The sequence below is a fragment of the Ursus americanus genome, chromosome 35 (assembly GCF_024610735.1).
Source record: "Ursus americanus isolate L20-20 chromosome 35, mUrsAme1.1.p, whole genome shotgun sequence".
Classification (NCBI taxonomy): domain Eukaryota; kingdom Metazoa; phylum Chordata; class Mammalia; order Carnivora; family Ursidae; genus Ursus; species Ursus americanus.
This window is the reverse complement of record NC_142161.1, coordinates 14,389,878-14,411,388: the sequence shown is the minus strand read 5'-3', so window position 1 is coordinate 14,411,388 and position 21,511 is coordinate 14,389,878. Positions and strand designations below refer to the sequence as shown.

The 21,511-nt window shown below is 36.6% G+C and overlaps 1 protein-coding gene across 4 annotated transcripts in view; it reads left to right on the top strand.

The window, feature by feature from the left end:
- BAZ1A (bromodomain adjacent to zinc finger domain 1A) overlaps nt 1-21,511 on the top strand; it is an 89,422-nt gene that overhangs the window by 32,709 nt on the left and 35,202 nt on the right. For all 4 annotated transcript variants that reach the window (XM_087859024.1, XM_045800127.2, XM_087859023.1 and 1 more), the window contains 5 exons: nt 11,129-11,230; nt 13,910-13,997; nt 18,306-18,440; nt 19,435-19,534; nt 20,225-20,391. In XM_087859024.1, the coding sequence (XP_087715150.1) occupies nt 11,129-11,230; nt 13,910-13,997; nt 18,306-18,440; nt 19,435-19,534; nt 20,225-20,391 (592 nt within the window). The remainder of the gene's footprint in view (nt 1-11,128; nt 11,231-13,909; nt 13,998-18,305; nt 18,441-19,434; nt 19,535-20,224; nt 20,392-21,511) is intronic.

The following is a 21,511-nucleotide window of genomic DNA, read 5'->3' as shown; positions in this document are numbered from 1 at the left end:
ATCACACAAGCACATGTGGATTGGCATTGTCTACAGGTAAATTTAAAATCTCAGCTAAGTCTTCAGTTGATTGAAAGTCTTCTTACTTCACTTAGCATAATCCCCTCCAGTTCCACCCATGTCGGTGCATATGTGGAACATAAGCAGTGGCACAGAGGCCTACAGGGGAAGGGAGGGAAATCTGAAGGGGGAGAAGTCAGAGAGGGAGATGATCCATGAGAGACTGTGGACCCCGGGAAATGAACTGAGGGTTTCAGGGGTGGGGGGGTCGGGGGAGGGGTTAACAGGGTGATTGGCACTGAGGAGGGCACGTGTTGTGATGAACACTGGGTGTTATACGTAACTAAGGAATCACTGAACACTGTATCAAAAGCTAATGATACAGTGCCTAACTGGACATAAAAAAAGTCTTTTTACATGCTTTAGCTCCACTCTCATTAGTAACTAACCTGGGGCTGCTTTTTTTTTTTTTTTTTTTTTTTTTTTTTGAGCATTGTTGGCACACAGTTTTATATTAGTTTCAGGTTTAAAACAGCAACTCAGGGTTCCTGGCTGGCCCAGTCAGTAGAGTATATGACGCTAGATCTCAGGTTCGTGAGTTCAAGCCCCACATTGGGCACAAAGCTTACTTTTAAAAAAAAGACATAGTGATTCAACATCTCTCTATACTTATGCTATATGATGTAGTGATTCAGACTCTCTCTCTGTAGTTACACTCACCACAAATATAGCTACCATCTGTCACCCTACAATGCTATTACAATACCATTGACCATATTCCCTATGCTGTACCTTTGTATTCCTGTTACTTATTCATTCCGTAACTGGAAGGCTGTATCTTCTACTCCCCTTCACCCATTTTGCGCATCCCTCATCCCTCTCCCCTCTGTCAACCATCAGTTTGTTCTCCGTACTTAGGTCTGATTCTGCTTTTTGTTTATTTATTCATTTGTTTTTTAGATTCTATGTATAAGTAAAATCATATGGTGTTTGTCCTACCCATGTTGTCACAAATGGCAAGATCTCATCCTTTTTGTGGCTGCCTAATATTTCATTGTGTGTGTGTGTGTGTGTGTGTGTGTGTGTGTGTGTGTGTGTGTCTTTACTCATTCAATGGAGTAAATTGAGTTGCTATTGATGGACACTTGGGCTACTTCCATATCTTGGCTATTGTAAATAATGCTGCAATAAACATAGGGGTGGGGTGCATATATATCTTTGTTAATTTATGTTTTTGTTTTCTTTGGGTGGATAGCCAATACAGGAATTATTGGATCATATGGTATTTCTATTTTTAATTTTTTGAGGATCCTCCATACTGTTTTCCACAGTGGCTGCACCAGTTAACATTCCTATCAACAGTGCACAGGGGTTCTTTTTTCTCCACATCCTCACCAACACATTTCATATCTTTTTTATTTTTGCCATCCTGACAGGTGCATTTTCCTGATTACTAGTGATGTTGAGCATTTTTTTTTTTAAGTAGGCTCCATGCCCATGGTGGAGCCCAACGTGGGGCTTGAACTCATGACCCTGAGATCAAGACCTGAGCTGAGATCAGGAGTCAGACTGCTTAACCAACTGAGCCACACAGGAGCCCCAGATTTTGAGCACTTTTTTTTTTTTTTAAGAATTGTTTATTTTTAGAGAGAGTGTGCATGCACGAGTTGGGGGAGGGACAAAGAGAGAGGTGTGAGAGAATCTCAAGCAGACTCCCTGCCAAGCAGGGAGCCTGACTTGGGGCTTGATCCCATGACCCATGAGAACATGACCTGAGCCAAGATCAAGAGTTGGATGCCCAGGTACCCCTTGAGCATTTTTTAATGTGTCTTTTTGCCGTCTGTGTATATGTGTTCTTTGGAAAAATTTCTCTTCAGGTCCTCTGCCCATTTTTAATTGGATTATTTGGGGGGTTTTGGTGTTGAATTATATCAGTTCTTCCCTGAGGCCACTCTTAACTACTTCCTTTATCTCATTTGCATCTGAAATATCAATTACTATCAAATTCTGTCATTCAGAATTGTCATTGTAATTCAACTTCTTGTTTTGTCTGATTTGAACTATTGTATCTATAACTAGCGTTGGAGCCTTTGCTGTCCAGGCACTGTGCTAATTAGTCACTCCTGGGAGAGTGTTGTTACCCTTATTTAACAAAAAGAACCTGAGCCTTAGAAATGTTAATTGGCGTTGCAAAAGGTCATCTAGCTAATGCATTGCCTGACATCAAAAATGATTTTTAGGTGAGTGAATGAAGCATGACATGGTCCTGTGTATTAAGTCTTTTGATACATCTCATTTTTTCTTGAGTTGCTACTTTATTAAGCAGAAAAAGATATTTATAGGTCATTTGTGTCGCTCATTGAATATAGGGTTTATGATGCAAAATTAGAGTATTATGGTAGTTAATGTATATACTTTAGCAGCTCTGACAGTAGTAGTTCATGTGTTTTGTTTAAAGTGTATGAAAGATTATAACCCTTAAATGGGGTTAATTATATATGAGTCTTGAAGGGTTAAATATAGATTTGTATATAAAAGACATTATTTAAATTGATGTTTAAATATGGTAAGCATTTATTTTTCTTAATTTTTTCATTTTAAAGTGATTAATCATTTAAGGCTATTTTGTAGTAACTTTTTTTTTTTTAAGTTTTAATTTATTTATTTGAGAGAAAGCACGAGCGAGAGAGCACAAGCAGGGGGAGGGAGAGGCAGGCTCCTAGCTGAGCAGGGAGCCGGATGTGGGGCTCAGTCCCAGGACCCTGAGATTATGACCTGAGCTGAAGGCAGAAGGACACTTAACCGACTGAGCCATCCAGGTGCCCCTATTTTGGAGTAACTTTTAACCTAATCTTCTAGTTCTTGCAGATGCTGTGAGGTACTTTAGGATGAGGAATGTCTAGACTCTTGGGGTCAGCACTCTGTTATTCAGCTTATTAATGTCCTTTCTCTTCCTTTTAGATTTGAGTATGAGCTATGTGCATAATTTGTAGCTAATTTGTTACCTTTACTACAAATCAAATAAATTTATAATCCCAGTTAGTAAATATTTTACCTGTTATATGTGGTAATCAATATATATTCCCATCGGTTCTACTTCTGCCGCATACAACAAGCTTATCACAGAGTGTTATTGAATTTGACCATAATTTCCTGCCTAAATAGGTTGTGCCTTATTCCATGAATGTAGGTACTTGGAATAGACCCCGGGTATAGTAAAAGTGAGTAAGCTAATTAATTACTTTATTCACAGATATTTTAACCTGTTTGTGATTCTCAAAGAATCTGAGCCTTCGCTATACATCAACATCATAAAATGCCTACCTCTTTGTAGATTGCTACCACTGTATCCTAATATACCAGGAAGAGTGAAACATAATCATCTTTGGACCTTTGTTCTGTTATTTCTATTAATTCCCTAACCTGAGTGAGTAAGAAATTTACTTCTCCTAGGTTGCTCCCTAACAACAAAACATAATCTGGAGTTTCTCATGTTTCAGTAGGTGGGTTGAAGGGATGAGAATGGAGTTACTTATTGGGCATTTTCCATTAGTTGAGCTGTATAACAGCACCCACATACGTTCTCTTATTTATTTTGTTCCTCAGAACCATTCTATAAGGTAGATGATCATACTCTTTTATCATTGAGGAGAAATGGAAGTTCAGAGTTAGAAAATTTTTCCAGCATCATCTAGTTCATAATATCTGTGAGACATACTAAGGCAGCATATTTAAAATTAAGTCTAGGTGCTTAAAATGGGCACCAGTGTTTGGGGGGGGGTGTTTAAAATATATATAATATAATATTTTCTGTTTTAACCATTTTAAGTGTATAATTCAATGGCATTAATTGCATTCACAGTGTCATACCACTATGACCACTATTCCCAAAACCTTTTCTTCACCCCAAACAGAAACTCTGTACCTGTTAGGTAATTATTCTACATTCCCTTTTCCCCCTCCATCACATGGTAACCTCTAATCTGCTTTCTGTCTCTATGAATTTACGTATTCTAAATATTTCATATAAGTGGAATTATACTGTGTTTGTCCTTTTGTGTGTGGTTTATTTCACTTAGTACTATTTTTCAACGTACATCCATATTGTGGTATGTTGAGATTTACAATGGAGCTTTTAATATACCTGTCTAAATATACTTTAGAAAGAGATGAGGCTAATTTTTGTAATCATTCCTTTTTATGGCTGAATCTTCCATTGTATGTATATACAACATTTTGTTTATCCATTCGTCTGTTGGTAGAGGCTTGAGTTTCCACCTTTTGGCTATTATGAATAATGCTGCAATGAATATTGATGTATGGGCACCTATTCAGGTCCCTGTTTTAAATTCTTTTGGGTGTATACCAAGGTGTAGAATTGCTAAGTCATATGACAGTTGTTTAACTTTTTGAGGAACTGCCGAACTGCTTTTCACAGCAACTGTGCCATTTTACATACTTACCAGCAGTATGTAAGGATTCCAGTTTGTCCACGTTCTCACCATCACTTACTATTTTTCAAGTTTTCTGGTTAAAGCCATCCTAGTGGGATGAAGTGGTATCTCATTGTGGTTTTGACTTTAATTTCTCCAATGATTAATGATAATGAGTAACTTTTCATTATTGGCCATTTATATATCTTCCTAGATATACAAGTCCTGTACCAATTTTTAAATTGGGTTGTCTTTTTGTTCAGTTATAAGAGTTCTTTATATATTCTGGTCATCAGAATTTTTAAAATAGGATATTTTGATACATTTGGGGGAGCATATTGATTATTTTTTCAAAGTCAATTTTAATCAGTAAAAGTAAGAAATTGAAGGCTTGACTTTTGATAGAGGTGCATTCCCTCAGAACAGCATATTATTAGCTTACTCATCAGTCTGGGCACTGACTGCAGAATCTGAGGGAACTAAACAGTAACTATGTATTTACCTTTATAGGTCAGCTTTTGTTGGTGGGCAGCAGTCAAGGTATTAGGAAGCAGGTCACTTACATATTTTGAGGATGGGTATTAACACCTTAAATGTGTGCTTCCTAATCTAAGTTAGTGAAAGAGACTGTAAGAAAATGTTATTTTTCTTATCACAAGGCCATGGACAAAGTCATGGACATAGCAGCCTTGGACATTTTAGTGTTCTCTGAATCTCAGCTTAGCGTTCTTGCAGAACTCTCCAATATCTTTGCCAGAACTGAATTCTAGAGTAACAGTGGGAAGTATTTAGCTGTTTACCATGGGATTTATGACAGAGCCTTTGATATACCAATCTAAATATACTTTTTTTTTAATTTATTTGGGAGAGAGAGAGTGAGCACAAGTGGGAGGGAGAGGGAGAGAGAATCTGAAACAGACTCCACGCTGAGTGCAGAGCCTGACTCGGGGCTTAATCCCATGACCACGAGATCATGACCTGAGCTGAAACCAAGAGCCAGATGCTTAACCACCTGAGCCACCCAGGCGCCCCCTAAATATACTTAAGAATGAATGAGGCTAATTTTTGTACCACTAGAATACTTTGTGTAAATTGTGTAATAAGGAATACTTTAAATTTAGAATTGCTCATTTCTTTTATGTGTGTACAAGCAAATTTTACTTTTAAAATTGACTTGCTGGTATTTATAGCACTAAATAAAAGATCGGACTATATTTTAGGGAAGATAATTTGCATCATATAAAATTGAGGTAAAGAGATCTAGGGTTTTGCCTGACAGTCCTACTCTTTGAAATACACATATTGTGTATCTGCTCTTGATGTTCCTTTCTTTACTCATCGCTTATGTCTGCCCATCAAGAATGGGTTAAGTAGGGGTGCCTGGGTGGCTCAGTCAGTTAGGCAGCTGCCTTTGGCTTGGGTCATGATCCCGGAGTTGTGGGATCGAGCCCCACATCAGGCTCCCTGCTCTGTGGAAAGCCTATTTCTCCCTCCCCCTCTGCTGTTCCCCCTGCTTGTGCATGCACGCGCGCTCTCTCTCTCCCTTCTGTCAAAATAAATAAAATCTTTAAAAAAAAAAAAAAAAGAATGGGTTAAGTAGTTACACTTATGTCTGCTGTTGTTCCTTTCCCTCCAGAGTTACTAATACATTTTAAGAAAATTTCTATTTGAAAATCCTCACAACTTGTTGAGACCATAATCTGTGTAACTACTTGATACAAGTGTCGTTTCTTTTTTTCCTTTTTTTTTTTTTGAAGATAGATTGATTGACTGATTGATTTATAAATAAAGCAAGAGAGCATGAGCTGGGAGAGGGGCAGAAGGAGAAGCAGGTTCCCCACTGAGCAGGAGCTGGACGCTGGGCTCCATCCCAAGACCCTGAGATCATTACCGTAGTTGAAGGCGATGCTTAACTGACTGAGCCACCCAGGCGCCTCACAAGTTTCCTTTCTTAATGAAAGCCAAATAGTGAAGTTCATTTGCAATCAAAAAATTCTCTGAAAATTTAAATTGATAGGCAGTGCTGACTGAAAGAGTCCTGAGAGTCCTGAAAATATTCACTAGTTTACTGTATGATTTCAGTATGATTCAGGTATGCCAAGTATATAGGTGAGTGTGTTTAGTTGCTTTTAGGATTTGTAGAAGAAACTAAATATGGTATTTGTAGCAACTCAGATTCGTAGGTAAATAACACTTTGTAACAATACACTCTGCTGTTGTGGTTTAAGGCTATAAAAATTTAAGGTCAGGCTGCTTTTATCCTTTATGTTTATCCTCCAGAGTTTTATGGAGTCATGTCTAGGCAGATATTACTTAAAGTTTAAAATATCATAAAAATATTATCCTAACCTGAAAATAGTACATGAACAAAAATACATTTTTGGTAACTTCTTATATCCTGGTGGTAATTTGCAAGAGCAGAAGGAAAAACTAACTATTTTTGGAACCTTGAAGAGTATATTGTGTATCCCATTTTGAAATACTGTGCAACTGACTTCCTTCATGCAGTGTCATCTGGCTGTGATGATAACCTGCTTAATTGTTAGTAAGATTATGGAATCTGAGTGTGTTTTTTAAAGAAGTAGATCTAATTGTTTTGCTAATTGTAGTTCATACGTGAAATTTTTATATATGAAAGGTCACGTTAGCATTTTAAATTCCAAAAATAAACAAACAAAACACCATAAGTAACCGTTTATGCTGAAGCTTAATTATTTGATCTTTTGCCATTTCTATTGTACTGCTATAGGAAAAAATTTAAATTGCCTCTTTAGTATCAAATATTGTCCACGGGATAGCAACAAAAACAATTGCCATTATGAGAAAATAAAAGTAGAACTAAAATTATATATATATAGATATGTTATATATCGATAGATAGATAGATAGATAGATAGATAGATAGATAGATAGATAACTATAGCGGACGCAGGCGCCCCAATCAGTTAAGCGTCCGACTCTTGATTTCGGCTCAGGTCATGATCCGCAGGGTTGTGAGATCGAGCCTAATGTCTGGCTCCACAATAGAGCCTGCTTGGGAGTTCCTCTCTCCCTCTGCCCCTCCCCCCAAAAAAATATATATAACTAGACATATTGAAATATGGTATATTTATAAAATAAATAAGTGGTAAAATGTTGTGAATAAATCATTGGAATGGCGATCTAATTTCTATAAACATAATATTTGATGTTAATATGCCAGTATAGAGCTTGTAACAGATCTGCACTTGTTGCTAATAAAACAGTCTCTTAGTCACAGTCATGGCTAAGATCACTACATTCAGTTTAGTACTCCAGCTATTTAGGCCTAGGCTATAGGAAGCAAGGGAGAAAAATTATTAAAGTGGGGTTTCTTTTTGTTATTATCTTTTAATTCCTGTCTTATAGGTGAATCCATATGATAAGAAGCAGTTTCTGGGGGTGCCTGGGTAGCGCAGTCGTTAAGCGTCTGCCTTCGGCTCAGGGCGTGATCCCGGCGTTGTGGGATCGAGTCCCACATCGGGCTCCTCCGCTGGGAGCCTGCTTCTTCCTCTCCCACTTCCCTGCTGTGTTCCCTCTCTCTCTGGCTGTCTCTCTTTCACATAAATAAATAAAATCTTTAAAAAAAAAAAAAAGCAGTTTCTGTTGGTCTCTAATATCTGTACTTCCTTGGAAATAACCCAGTTATGATTTTATTCTGTGTAGAATTTTGTGTAAGAGTTACAGCAAAACGTCCCTAAAAATATTTTCACTGATTGGAAAAAATGATTTTAATTCTATTATGTTTTATCTTCAGAAATGAATTTAATGATATAGCAAGAAAAAACAAAAAATAATTTTTATACACACAAAAAAATCACATTTTTATAGCCTCAAATCCATTAAGATAAAGTTCATAAACAAGTTTTCTATAAACAAATAATATATAAATTAAATAAATATATTTATGCATTTATAATTGTGACTTAAAATATAATTATATACTGCAATTGGTGGTAATCTTTTAAGTGCAATCTATATTATACTTGATCAACCCTTTATACGTATAAAATGGTGATGATTAATTGCTAAGTTAGCACCAATTCAAAAAACGATATCAAGATAAAAAATCAACTGCCGCTGATTCATTAAAACCCATTTTTCTTTTTCCCTCTTTTCATTCCAAGAAATTCCTTTATTGGGAACTCACATCAGTATTGCTCTCTGAACACTTAGACTGTTGTTCTTTTGGGACAGTGCTTTTCAAGCTGCAGGTGATAGCCTCATGTAGGTTGTGAAATTAATAAGGAATTTTAATAGAATAGAAAATATTAGACTGCATTCCATATATTCAGGCTGAATGATTAAATATATCTCCTGTGTATACTGGTCTCTATACTGTGTAAAGATCCTTGGCCCTCCAACTAGGAACTTAGTGCTGTTAAAGGTAAATACTTCAGTTTTATGGTCTGATTGTCTCATACATTCCTTCCGTGTTGAGCCTCTCCCCACCTCCCCCCACCTTGTATGTACTGTATCTGTATCACTTTGGCTGTATCTGACCTTCATTGCTAAATGCTTCCTTTATCATCCTTTCATATTATTTTCTTTTCTGTAACCCTTACTTACATGCCAGTTACATATGCACTTGCATTCACAGAGGCAGCTTTTCAAGAATCCAACCACTTGTCTCTCTACTGCCACCACTACCACCATAGTCTGGAACTGCCATCAGTTCTCATTTGGTTCATTTCACTAGCTTCCTTTTTTTTTTAATATAATGCAAATGTTTTATCATTTATTTATATTGCGTTTTATCCTAAAAGGTTTTTTTTATTTTAATGTTTTTTTATTATATTATGTTAGTCACCATACAGTACATCCCTGGTTTCTGATGTAAAGTTCAATGATTCATTAGTTGCGTATAACACCCAGTGCACCATGCAATACATGCCCTCCTTACTACCCATCACCAGTCTATCCCATTCTCCCACCCCACTCCCCTCTGAAGCCCTCAGTTTGCTTCTCAGAGTCCATAGTCTCTCATGCTTCGTTCCCCCTTCTGATTACCCTCCCTTTCTTTATCCCTTTCTTCCCCTACCGATCTTCCTAGTTCTTATGTTCCATAGATGAGAGAAATCATATAATTGTCTTTCTCTGCTTGACTTATTTCACTTAGCATTATCTCCTCCAGTGCCGTCCATGTTGCAGCAAATGTTGAGAACTCGTTCTTTCTGATAGCTGAGTAATATTCCATTGTATATGTGGACCACAACTTCTTAATCCAGTCATCTGTTGAAGGGCATCTTGGTTCCTTCCACGATTTAGCTATTGTGGACAATGCTGCTGTGAACATTGGGGTGCATATGGCCCTTCTCTTCACTATGTCTGTATCTTTGGGGTAAATACCCAGTAGTTCACTAGCTTTCCAATAGATGTCCCTGTTTGCACTCTTGCCCCACAGTCTGGCAGCCAGAATAATCTTTCTGAAATGTAAGTTACATGGCAGCCAGAGTGATCTTTCTGAAGTGTAAGTTAAGTCATTATCTCCCCATTATTCAATAGCCTCTAGTGTCTTTTCAGAGTAAAATCCAAAACCCTTATTGATGGCCTATAATCTGGCCTTTCTTCTTCCCCTCTGGATCTTCTTTTGTTCTTCTTATTTATTCCACTTCTTGTGCAAACCATGGCTACTTCCACCTCAGAGCCTTACACACTCTCTTCTCTCTTCCTTTAAACTCATTTCAATGAATCAATCAATCAATAAACAAACAAACACACTCATTTCCCCAAGATACTCTCATGAGTTGCTCCCTCTTCTTTCAGATCTCTGCTTAAATGTTAACTTCTTATCAGGCCAATCTCATCAGTTTATCAGGACTGTCGCTTTGTAAAATAGAGGACCTCCACCCTGCACTGTATTCCTTTCAAATCATTTACCACCCACGCGGTTGTAGATTTTTGTTTGCTTGCCTGTATCTCCCCACTGTGTTTCTATTTTGTTCACTATTTAATCCTACTGTTTAGTTTTTGGCACAGTGTAGGCTCTTAAGTATTTATTGGACCGATGGATGAATGCATCCTCAAAGGAAAGACAACATGAGAAGTTGGTGGAGACAAGGATTAAATGTATAGCCTCTGCAAATTTTTTTTTTAAAGACTTTATTTATTTATTTGACAGATATAGAGACAGCCAGCGAGAGAGGGAACACAAGCAGGGGGAGTGGGAGAGGAAGAAGCAGGCTCATAGCGGAGGAGCCTGATGTGGGGCTCGATCCCATAATGCCAGGATCACGCCCTGAGCCGAAGGCAGACGCTTAACCGCTGTGCCACCCAGGTGCTCCGCCTCTGCAAATTCTTAAAACCCGTCAAACTACAGTATCTCCACTTTGCTCTTGCTCTATGTAACTATTAAGAAGAAAGCTTATAAGCAAATCCAAGAGCTATTTGTTTACAAATTTATCTCACCTAAACTGGGTACTTCGTGCTTACTCATCTTTAGTTAATTTCCTCACACAGGAAAATTGATTGAACAAGTAAAATACCTAACATAAAATAGTGTTTTGTACTATTTTGGCTAATAGAATAGTGAGGGATGTCAATAACTTATAAAATCCTAGTTAAACTAAAAATGCATTAGATTCTGTTACAGTGTGTTCTTAGAAACTATGTTTCTATTTAAAATCTCAGATTTTCAAACAAGTTATTAACTGATTTGTATCTTTGTTCTTTTTTAGGAAGAAAAAAGATGCAGTTGATCCCTTATTATTCAAGTACAAGGTGCAACCCACTAGAAAAGAATTGTATGAGTGTGCTATTGTTAAAGCAACACAAATCAGGTAAAACTCGGCATCTCATCTATGCTGGTTTAGAACAGAATGATTGTATTCAGTTAAGATTTGCTATAGAACAGTGTTGCGTGTGATTGTTTCTCTTTTTACAATACATGTACACGTACAGTCCTGGTGGACTCCAGGAGCCCTTTGTAACAAACCCGAAAGGATCCTGTTTATGAGGTACTTCTCATGAGAGAACTCCCGTTTTCAATGCTGAGACGTCTGATGGTACTTACGAATACATCACATTCATAATATTTTATTCATTAGACACAAACATCTCATCAGTCTCTTCCCATTCCTTAAAGTTAAATAGTAACAAATTAGTATCTTTAAAAACTCCTGTTTGAGGGGCACTTGGGTCTTGCAGTCAGTTAAGCATCTGCCTCTTGATTTCAGCTCAGGTTGTGATCTCAGCGTTGAGAGATTGAGCCCCCAAGTCAGGCTCCCTGTTAAGCCTATAGTCTGCTCGGGATCATCTCTCCATGTGACCCTACCCCCACTCAAGCATGTGCTCCCTCTAAGAAAATAAATAAAATCTTTAAAAATTAATTAATTAATTAACTAATTCCTGTTTGAGTCCTGATGAAAGGAGGGGTAATGAGTGGTTAATATTTAAAGGAATTGACTTTAGGTTACACAGAACTATTTTAGGACAATCCCTATTGTTGCCTGTTGAGGTTAGGCCCTTAGTCATCTGAAAGTAAATTGACATTACCAGCCAGTTATCAGCTTGCCAGCCAGTAGTCAGTCTTGCATTTCACTTGATGTAAAATGATTTTACTTGGGGTGCCTGGGCTGGCTCAGTCAGTTACACATCTGCCTTCTGCTCAGGTCATGATCCCAGGGTCCTGGGATCGAGCTCCCCATCAAGCTCCCTGCTCAGCTTGTCCCTCTCCCTCTGCCTGCCTTTGCTCTTGCTTGTGTGCTCATGCGCTCTCTCTCTCTCTCTCTCTCTCTCAAATAAATAAATTCTTTTAAAAAATAAAATAAAATGATTTTACTTATTCTCATGTACCTCTTGCCTCATATATACTCATGAGTCCAAAGAAAAGTGATAATAATGTAAGTGTTGAGTGAATCCTGAGTCCGATGTATTACTTTCTTTTTTTTTTTTTTAAGATTTTATTTATTTATTTATTTGACAGAGAGAGAGAGAGACAGCCAGTGAGAGAGGGAACACAAGCAGGGGGAGTGAGAGAGGAAGAAGCAGGCTCCCAGGAGAGGAGCCTGATGTGGGGCTCGATCCCATGATGCCGGGATCACGCCCTGAGCCGAAGGCAGACGCTTAATGACTGAGCCACCCAGGCGCCCCCCGATATATTACTTTCTGTAACTATAAGGACGTGTGTGTAGTTTTTTGTTTGGTTGGGTTTTGGGGATCCATCATTAATTTAAGATCTCTGGAGCATTCTACATTTTATTATATGCTGAAAAATAGTATTCTCAAAGTAATGCTCATAGATTATTCACACCTTTTTTTTGGAGCGTTCTTTATTTTTTATAAGTAGGCCAGCGGGTGCCATGTAGGACAATACAATTCTTGAAGACTAGCATATTTATTCAATAGTCAGGAGATAATTAACCTTCTTATTGTCATCTACTCTGTGTATGGTGCTGGGATAGCACAGTAAGCCAATCCTTTCTCTCATATAATCCTTTCTGTAAGAAATGAATTTTTGGGGGCGCCTGGGTGGCACAGCGGTTGAGCGTCTGCCTTCGGCTCAGGGCGTGATCCCGGCGATCTGGGATCGAGCCCCACGTCAGGCTCTTCTGCTAGGAGCCTGCTTCTTCCTCTCCCACTCCCCCTGCTTGTGTTCCCTCTCTCGCTGGCTGTCTCTATATCTCTGTCGGATAAATAAATAAAAATCTTTAAAAAAAAAAAAAAAAAGAAATGAATTTTTGAGGAGGCTAATACTTTAAAACTCACATATTGTTTATTCACTCTTAGAAGATTTTAACTTGGCTTTTTCTTGGAAGGAATACATAGAATTCAATTAAAATATTTACTTTCTTTCCAGAACTTTTCCAGAAATACTTGGATGTTTTGGGGGGTTTTTTTGTTTGTTTTGATTTGTTTTTGGTGGCTGTTTTTAAATTTGGGGGCAAGGGAGAATCAAAAATAGCATATTTTTGGAATCTTAATTCTAATTCTCTTTCATCTTAATCCCATGAATTTGTTGGCTGCCACATGAAGTTTAAATACAAAATGTTTTAGAATTTGAAACAACCTGTGTTCAAGAATGCTCACAATATCTATTTGAATGTTGGCTTACTTAAGTGTTATGTGATATCTTGTAGTCTGCTGATTTTAATTTTTTAAAGAATTTCAATGGTGATATTTGTAGGAATTATCATCAAATTTTCTAAGATTAGGTTTACTCTGTAGTATATTTTCCTTGAGGTTTATTTGATTTCTAACTGATTCTTATGCAACAAATGCGTATGCTATGTTTGTACTGGACATTTATAATAGATCCGTTTGAGTTGATCTTAAAACATTCTACATAAATACTTCTGTATAAAGTTTCTCATAACTTCTACGTAAGTACTATTGAAAAATGAAATATCCTTCTTTTCCTAAGTTTGAAATTGAGGTTATGAATTTACGAAGATTATGGAGTTCAACTTGCATTCTTTGGTACTAAGACTTTACTCTTTCTCCTCTTTTTTCCCTGGCAGCCGGAGAAAACACTTATTTTCTCGTGATAAATTAAAGCTTTTTCTGAAGCAACACTGTGAACCACAAGACGGAGTCATCAAAATTAAGGTAATCAGAACAGTGAAATTATTTATTGGAAGGAAGAAAAAAAAAGAGAGATGGGTTGTGTTATGAAGTTGAAAAATTGCAGAATTATTATTTCAAAGTTGGTTGAAAATATTGCTCTTTTTATCTGGAGCCAGGTTTTAGTAATTTTCTTTCTATTTATTGGATTAAATACTATTTTTGCAATTGCTAGAATTGCTAGATGGCTCAGAAGGTACTGCATTTTTTTTCCCCGTGTAAAAAAGATCAGCCAAGACAGGTAAGAATAGACGGAAAACTTGGAAAAAGAAAATGTCATAGAGGAAGGGAACAACTGTATTTTTCTAAGTGGGGTCCTGCTCACAAAAATAAATTCAAAGAACAATACTAATATAGATCCTACTGGATAGGAAAATAAGTCATATAATAAAAAGAACATCAGAGACCAATACTAAGCAGATGGATTATATTTTATTCATAATCATTAAGAGGGGGAAAAAATCAAGTTTAGAAACCTCACGTTGTAAAATAAATAAAAAGTTAAATGGTAAAACTAAGACTAATTTTTTTAACTGGGAAATATTTAACTCTTATTGGGAAAAATACTAAGTAAAAAAGCAGTAGCGTGAGTAGAGGGATGTATGCGTGTGTCAAAAATCAGCTACTATTTGCTTAAGATTTGTGTATTTCATAATAAATGTTACATCAAAAGAAAAGAAAAAAAAGAAGATACGAGTTTATGTGAAAAGTTCCATTTCAGGTCTCTACAGACCAAGACAGATTATTTAACAAATAATACTGGGACACCTGGTTAACTTTGGAAAAACAAAGGTAGAACTAATTCAAAGGGAGAAAAAAAGGAAATGAAATAATTCTTAATGTTATGTATGCTAAAGTACTTAGGAGGAGCAAAAGAAAAGAAATACCAAGGATAAGACTTATTTGACAATATAAACTTAATGTAGGTGAAGGGGTGCTTGGTGGGTGCCTGGGTCGCTCAGCCAGTTAAGCATCTGACTCTTGATTTTAGCTGGGGTCATGATCTCAGAGTAGTGACTCTACTTGAAGATTCTCTCCCTCTGCCCCCCCCCACTTGCATATGCGTGCACGTGCGTGTGCTCTCTCTCTGTGATAAATAAATCTTCAAAAAAAATGAAAATGAAACACCGTGAATAGATTTAAAGGGCAAGCGCCAGAGGAAAAATACTTTCAGTGAATACAATGAGGAGCTCAAATCAATTAGAAAAACATAAATATCCTAGTAGACAAATAGGAATGATCAAAATTTACAGTGGATAAAATATAAAAACTTAAAAACATAAGATAGAATCATCTGAAATGTCATTAATGTGAGCATGTTTATGTATTTGTTTTGATAAGAGGAAAAAGCTTAAATTGTGCTCAATCTATAGCACTGAAAATCATAGATAGCCATGTAAAAAGATGCTTTCAAAAAGTTAATGATTCAAATACTTGTGAGAAGTGGCTAGAGCAGTGCTGGCACTGGTAGGCAATCAATCAGTATATGAAATGAGTTATAGTACATGTATCATAAATAGGAAGTTGACCAATTTCCCTAATTTACAAAAATTTCCTACATATCAATGAATAAAAACAACCTAATTGGGAATAAAGTGGTAAAAAGTATCAGCAGTTTTCCACCAAGGAAAATAAAGTCAGTAAACATGAAGAGAAGTTCAACTTTACTTAATAAATAAGTGAAAATTGGGACACCTGGATGGCTCAGTCAGTTAAGCATCTGCCTTCGGCTTAGGGCATGATCGTAAGGGTCCTAGGTTCGAGTCCTGTATAGGGCTCCTTGCTCAGCGGGGAGCATGCTTCTCCCTCTGCCTGCCACTCCCCCTGCTTATGCTGTCTCTCAATCTCTGTCTCTCTTTCTGACAAATAAATAAATAGGATCTTTAAAAACTAATAAATAACTAAATAAAAATTAAAGAGACAGGAAACATTTTTCTCTTAGAGTATAAGAAAAAAATTATTAGTGGATAGTCTAGTGTACTTGCACACAAACCCAAAAACAACAGAGTTTAATACACAATGTGGTGCGTGTAGTCTGCTATTAGGAGTACTACAAGAACACAAAGATGTATTTGTTTATTGTGTTATATGTGTATGAATAAGGAACATTGGAAATTTATGTATTAAAGCCTATTTTGACCTTTTTTGAGCATGTATATTTGAGAAGAAACCACCTGTATGTTTTATATTCATATTTAAAGGACAATTCTGTATATTCATTCAGGGGTTATTTATGTGAGATAGTCGATAACCATCTTAATAGACTTTAATATAAAATCTTAATAGATTTTTGATTTATTATGATGGCCAGAACTGATTGAGTTTTAAATGTTAAAAGTTATGTTCTACCACGATTATAATTATTACACAGAAAATTTAATTCCCAGTTGAAGTGTTTTTGTTTTGTTTAATGATTTAAATTTTTGTATCATTATTTTCTTATACATTTTCTGAAAGAGACTTCTGTAAATGGCATGTTTTCTTCAAGAGAAAGAATGATGATCTTGGCTATTAGACCAAATAATCTTCAGATTTGCTAACCAAAAATAAAAAGTTTAGAGTTGGACATGGATGAAAGGTGAACAAGTTTTGAAACTCTTTTGGATTTAGCAATTATCCTAAAACCACACAACTTCTGGTAAAAATGAGGTTGACTTCTCTGAACTTAAATTCTGAATTGAAGCTTGATAAGAATTTATCAGATTTCTCCTTTTTGCCAGATCAGCTTTATTTTTTTTTTTAATTTTATTTATTTATTTGAGAGAGAGACAGGGGTAGGGAGAGAAAGCACAAGCTGGGAGGAGATAGAGAAGCAGGCTGCCTGCTGAGCAAGGAGCTTGGTGTGGGACTTGATCCCAGGAACCTGGGATCATGACCTGGGCCGAAGGCAGACGCTTAACCGACTGAGCCACCCACGTGCCCTGCCAGATCAGCTTTAAAATTTGGTACATAAAGTCTTTAAGTTAAAAAGTCCTTATCACCCCCAATTGGGGAAATCTAAATTTTCAGCAGTTAGGAAATGGTTGAGAAAATTTATTGGGTTAATACAGTGGACTTGTAATATTAAATATATGGATTATTTATTTACGTAGAAAATTCCATACAAAATTAGTCAAAAGCAATAGACCAAAAAAAAAGATTATTGTATAAACATAATTTTGAAATAGTTTTAGAATTTAAGAAACTGTTGAAGCATTCTTGCATATTTTATTGGGGAAAAATCCTTTGAATTATGGTTTTCTTTCTGATAAAGCTGATTAATAATAGATCAAGTAAACCAGCTAAAGTGTGTATTACTGGGTAAAGAATATTGGCATGTGTATACACACACAATGGAATATTACTCAGCCATCAAAAAGAATGAAATCTTGTTATTTGCAAGACGTGGATGGAACTAGAGGGTATTATGCTAAGCAAAATAAGTCAATCAGATAAAGACAAACATGATTTCCCTCATGTGGAATTTAAGAAACAAAACAGATAAACACAGGGGAAGGGAAGGAAAAATAAAATAAGATAAAAACAGAGTGGGAGGCAAACCATAAGAGACTCTTAACTCTTGGAAACAAACTGAGGGTTGCGGGATGGGAGGGGAGTTAGGGGATAGGGTAATTGGGTGATGGGAATGATGGGGAGGGCATTTGATGTAGTGAGCACTGGGTGTTATCTGCAACTGATGAATCAGTCAATTCTACACCTAAATCTTAAAGGGAAAAAAAAAATGACATCTGGGTGGATCAGTCAGTTAAGTGGCTGCCTTTGGCTCAGGTCATGATCCAGGGTCCTGGGATCAAGTTCCACACAGGCCTCCTTGCTCAGCAGGGAGCCTGCGTCTCCTTCTCCCTCCGCCTGCTGCTCCCCCTTCCTGTTTCTCTCTCTCTGACAAATAAATAAAATCCTTTTAAAAAATAAAATAAGGGGCGCCTGGGTGGCACAGCGGTTAAGCGTCTGCCTTCGGCTCAGGGCGTGATCCCGGCGTTATGGGATCGAGCCCCACATCAGGCTCTTCAGCTATGAGCCTGCTTCTTCCTCTCCTGCTCCCCCTGCTTGTGTTCCCTCTCTCGCTGGCTGTCTCTATCTCTGTCAAATAAATAAATAAAATCTTTAAAAAATAAAAAATAAAAACCATAAGGGAAAGAAAATTCAAAAATGTGTATTACTGTATATTAACACATGAAATTCTAATGTTTTTGACCTGGTGTTTGACAGCAGTCATATGACATTTTAGAGCACATCTATATATGGTTTCCTAATGGTGTTATTACTGTTCCCTATGTCTTTCTTTTTATGAAGGCATCATCTCTTTCAACATATAAAATAGCAGAACAAGATTTTTCTTATTTCTTCCCTGATGATCCACCCACATTTATCTTTAGTCCTACTAACAGAAGAAGAGGGAGACCTCCCAAACGAGTATCTATTAGTCAGGTAAGTAGAGAATGGATGAAAAACTACACTGTAGCTCTTAATAAAGCTGTTCAAAATCAAGAGCATGTTTGGCTCCCCTCGTGCACATAGCCTTAGGAAGGAACACATTCCTTTGTATACAGTCTGTGTTACTGTAGGTTGGTAACTACTTAGCAATGAGGCTTGTAGAAGTTTGCAGTGTGAATTAGACATAGCTTTAATGCCACAGGGATACCAAAGTGGAAGCAAGCATATAAGCAGTTACTGAAATGTAAAGCAGGAGAAATACAGGGGATAAATTATGGGATTGAAACATGAAGTGCATTTAAAAGATAAAAGATAATAAAAATATCATACTAAGCAGGTTATTACAGACCATTATTCTCCCGAGAAATAGAGTAAAAAAATCTTTTGGCATTATTTAACATTGACCATTAGAATGCTTTCGACATGTGCCTCTTTCACATTTGATGTCTACACCATTTAGTTTATAAGGTACCTTGGAATATTTTGTTTTTCTAATGCATATTTTTAAGATTCTCCTTGTAGGGGCGCCTGGGTGGCACAGCGGTTAAGCGTCTGCCTTCAGCTCAGGGCGAGATCCCAGCGTTATGGGATCGAGCCCCACATCAGGCTCCTCCGCTATGAGCCTGCTTCTTCCTCTCCCACTCCCCTGCTTGTGTTCCCTCTCTCGCTGGCTGTCTCTGTCTCTGTCAAATAAATAAATAAAATCTTTAAAAAAAAAAAAAAAAGATTCTCCTTGTAAATCACCAGTTGTTTTTCCTAGGTTTTTGTACTAATTTGTAGAGCTATAGAACTAACTTATATTCTCTATGTAGCTATGATTTAAGTTATTAAAAGTTCAGTTATGCTTAGAATAAAATCTTATTGTAGTATAAAGAAAGTATACTTGATAAGAGTTTTAAAAATTTTATTACTATAAAAACAAGGCAGACCATCAGTTTGTAAAGGCTGTGGTGTTCTCCAACTTTAGTTTCTTGGTTTTTTTTTTTAGGAGGACAGTGTTGCTAATAAACAGACTATTGCAGGTTATAGGAACAAAGCTATTAAAGAAAGAGACAAGCTTTTGAAACAAGAAGAAATGAAGTCACTGGGTGAGTTTAACATGCTCTCCAAAAACTGTTTACATACAGGAAAGAATATTTCTGTATGCTTGGTGGGGGGGGGGTGTTTCCAAAATGGCATATTTCTTTTGTTTGGGTTTTTTTTTTTTTTTTAAGCATAGTTTTCTCCCCTCCAGGATCTGTAGATTTTTTATGGTAAATAAGAACTGTGTTCATCTCTTGAAACAGTATTTCAGAGTATAGCGTATCCCCTGTTAAACCGACCTAATGGTAGATTAAGCACAAGTTGGAGTTTCTGTGGCTTACAGACTGTTGGGGCCATTTGTTTGATTCACACAGCTTTATAAAACATTGCTTTCCAGGTTTGACTATACATATGAATCACTTGGGAATCTTATGAAGATTCTAAATTAGTAGGTGGGAGAAGAGATTCTGCATTTCTGTCAAGCTGATACTTTGCTCCTGGTCTTAGGACCACACTTTGAGTAGCAGTGCTTTGAAAGGCAGGTGTATGTTTGTCCCAGTGCAGTCGTTTGTCCTAAACCCAGCCAACTTGCTCTCCCATCTTAATCACCTGCTGACTCCCTCCAGCAATTTACAACCCCTGTGAGTCTCTACTGATCACACTTAACCATAAATTATTTCAGGAATTCTTTTGTTACATTAAAAAATGTGTTGTTTTCTGTCTGTGAACAGTTCTAAGTTTGACCTTCTCCACAGCTTTTGAAAAGGCTAAATTAAAAAGAGAAAAAGCAGATGCCCTAGAAGCAAAAAAAAAAGAAAAGGAAGATAAAGAGAAAAAGAAGGAAGAATTGAAGAAAATCGTTGAGGAAGAGAGACTGAAGAAAAAAGAGGAAAAAGAGAGACTTAAAATAGAAAGAGAAAAGGTATTCATTCCAGTATATTAGCTATGCTCTCTATATAATAAGTAGTGTGTTTTACGTATTTAAATTCATGGTTAATTTTCAAATGCTTTTACCACTTTGATTCATGTTTGTACATAGAGTGCTGATAAATAGTTATTGGTTTATCTCTCTTTTGCTTTGGAAAGTTTAATGACTAATTTAAGGTTCAACATATATATGTATATATATATACATGCCTTTACACCCCAAAGCCTGCTAAGTACAATTCTAAAGTTAATTTTCTCCATTAGACTTCTAAATTTAGGGAAGATGATAGGCATAAAACTTGCAAAAATAAAATATATAATTAGAAAAATACAATAAAGTCTACAAATAACAAGAATTATTAGTGTTCTTATTCTCCTTGAAGAATAAAGTATCTGTAAAAATAGGTTTTTTAGCAAATCTTTTATTATAATCCTTAGCAGTAGATATTCCTTAGAGAATTTTGCAGCTGGTTTTCTCCAGAGTCAGTAAGTGTCATTGGTTTTCTGGGATATTCACAAGTAACCCTGCTGATGCTGTTATACTCATTTAAATTGCTCATTTAAATTGCCTGTAGTTTCTTGAACTATTTCAGATAGGCCATTGGGATGGGCCGGGAGGTATCTAATACGTGTACACTCCAGAAAGTGTAGAGGATAAGAAAACCACTTGTAATCTAAATGTGGTAACCTTTAGAGATAGCATTTTTTTTTTTTGAAGATTTTGTTTATTTATTTGAGAGAGACAGACAGACAGCACTAACAGGAGGGCCAGAGGGAGAGGGAGAGAGAGAATCCTCTACATGGAGCAGTAGTGGGGCTTGATCTCACCTCCCTGAGATCATGACCTGAGCTGAAAATCAAGAGTCAGACGATTACCAACTGCGCCACCCAGGCACCCCTAGAGATAGCATTTTTTAACACTTTATTTCTGATCTTTATTCTGGGCTTTAAAAAAAGAGATCCAGCATTTATAATTTTGTAAATTGTTTTGTTTAACATTATTGAAATATTCCTTCATGTTATTAAGTAAACTAAATAAGGTGGGATTTTCATGACTGCATAATAGTTAATCGAATAGATACAGGTAAGTGCTTTATAATTTTTTGCTCTTAAAT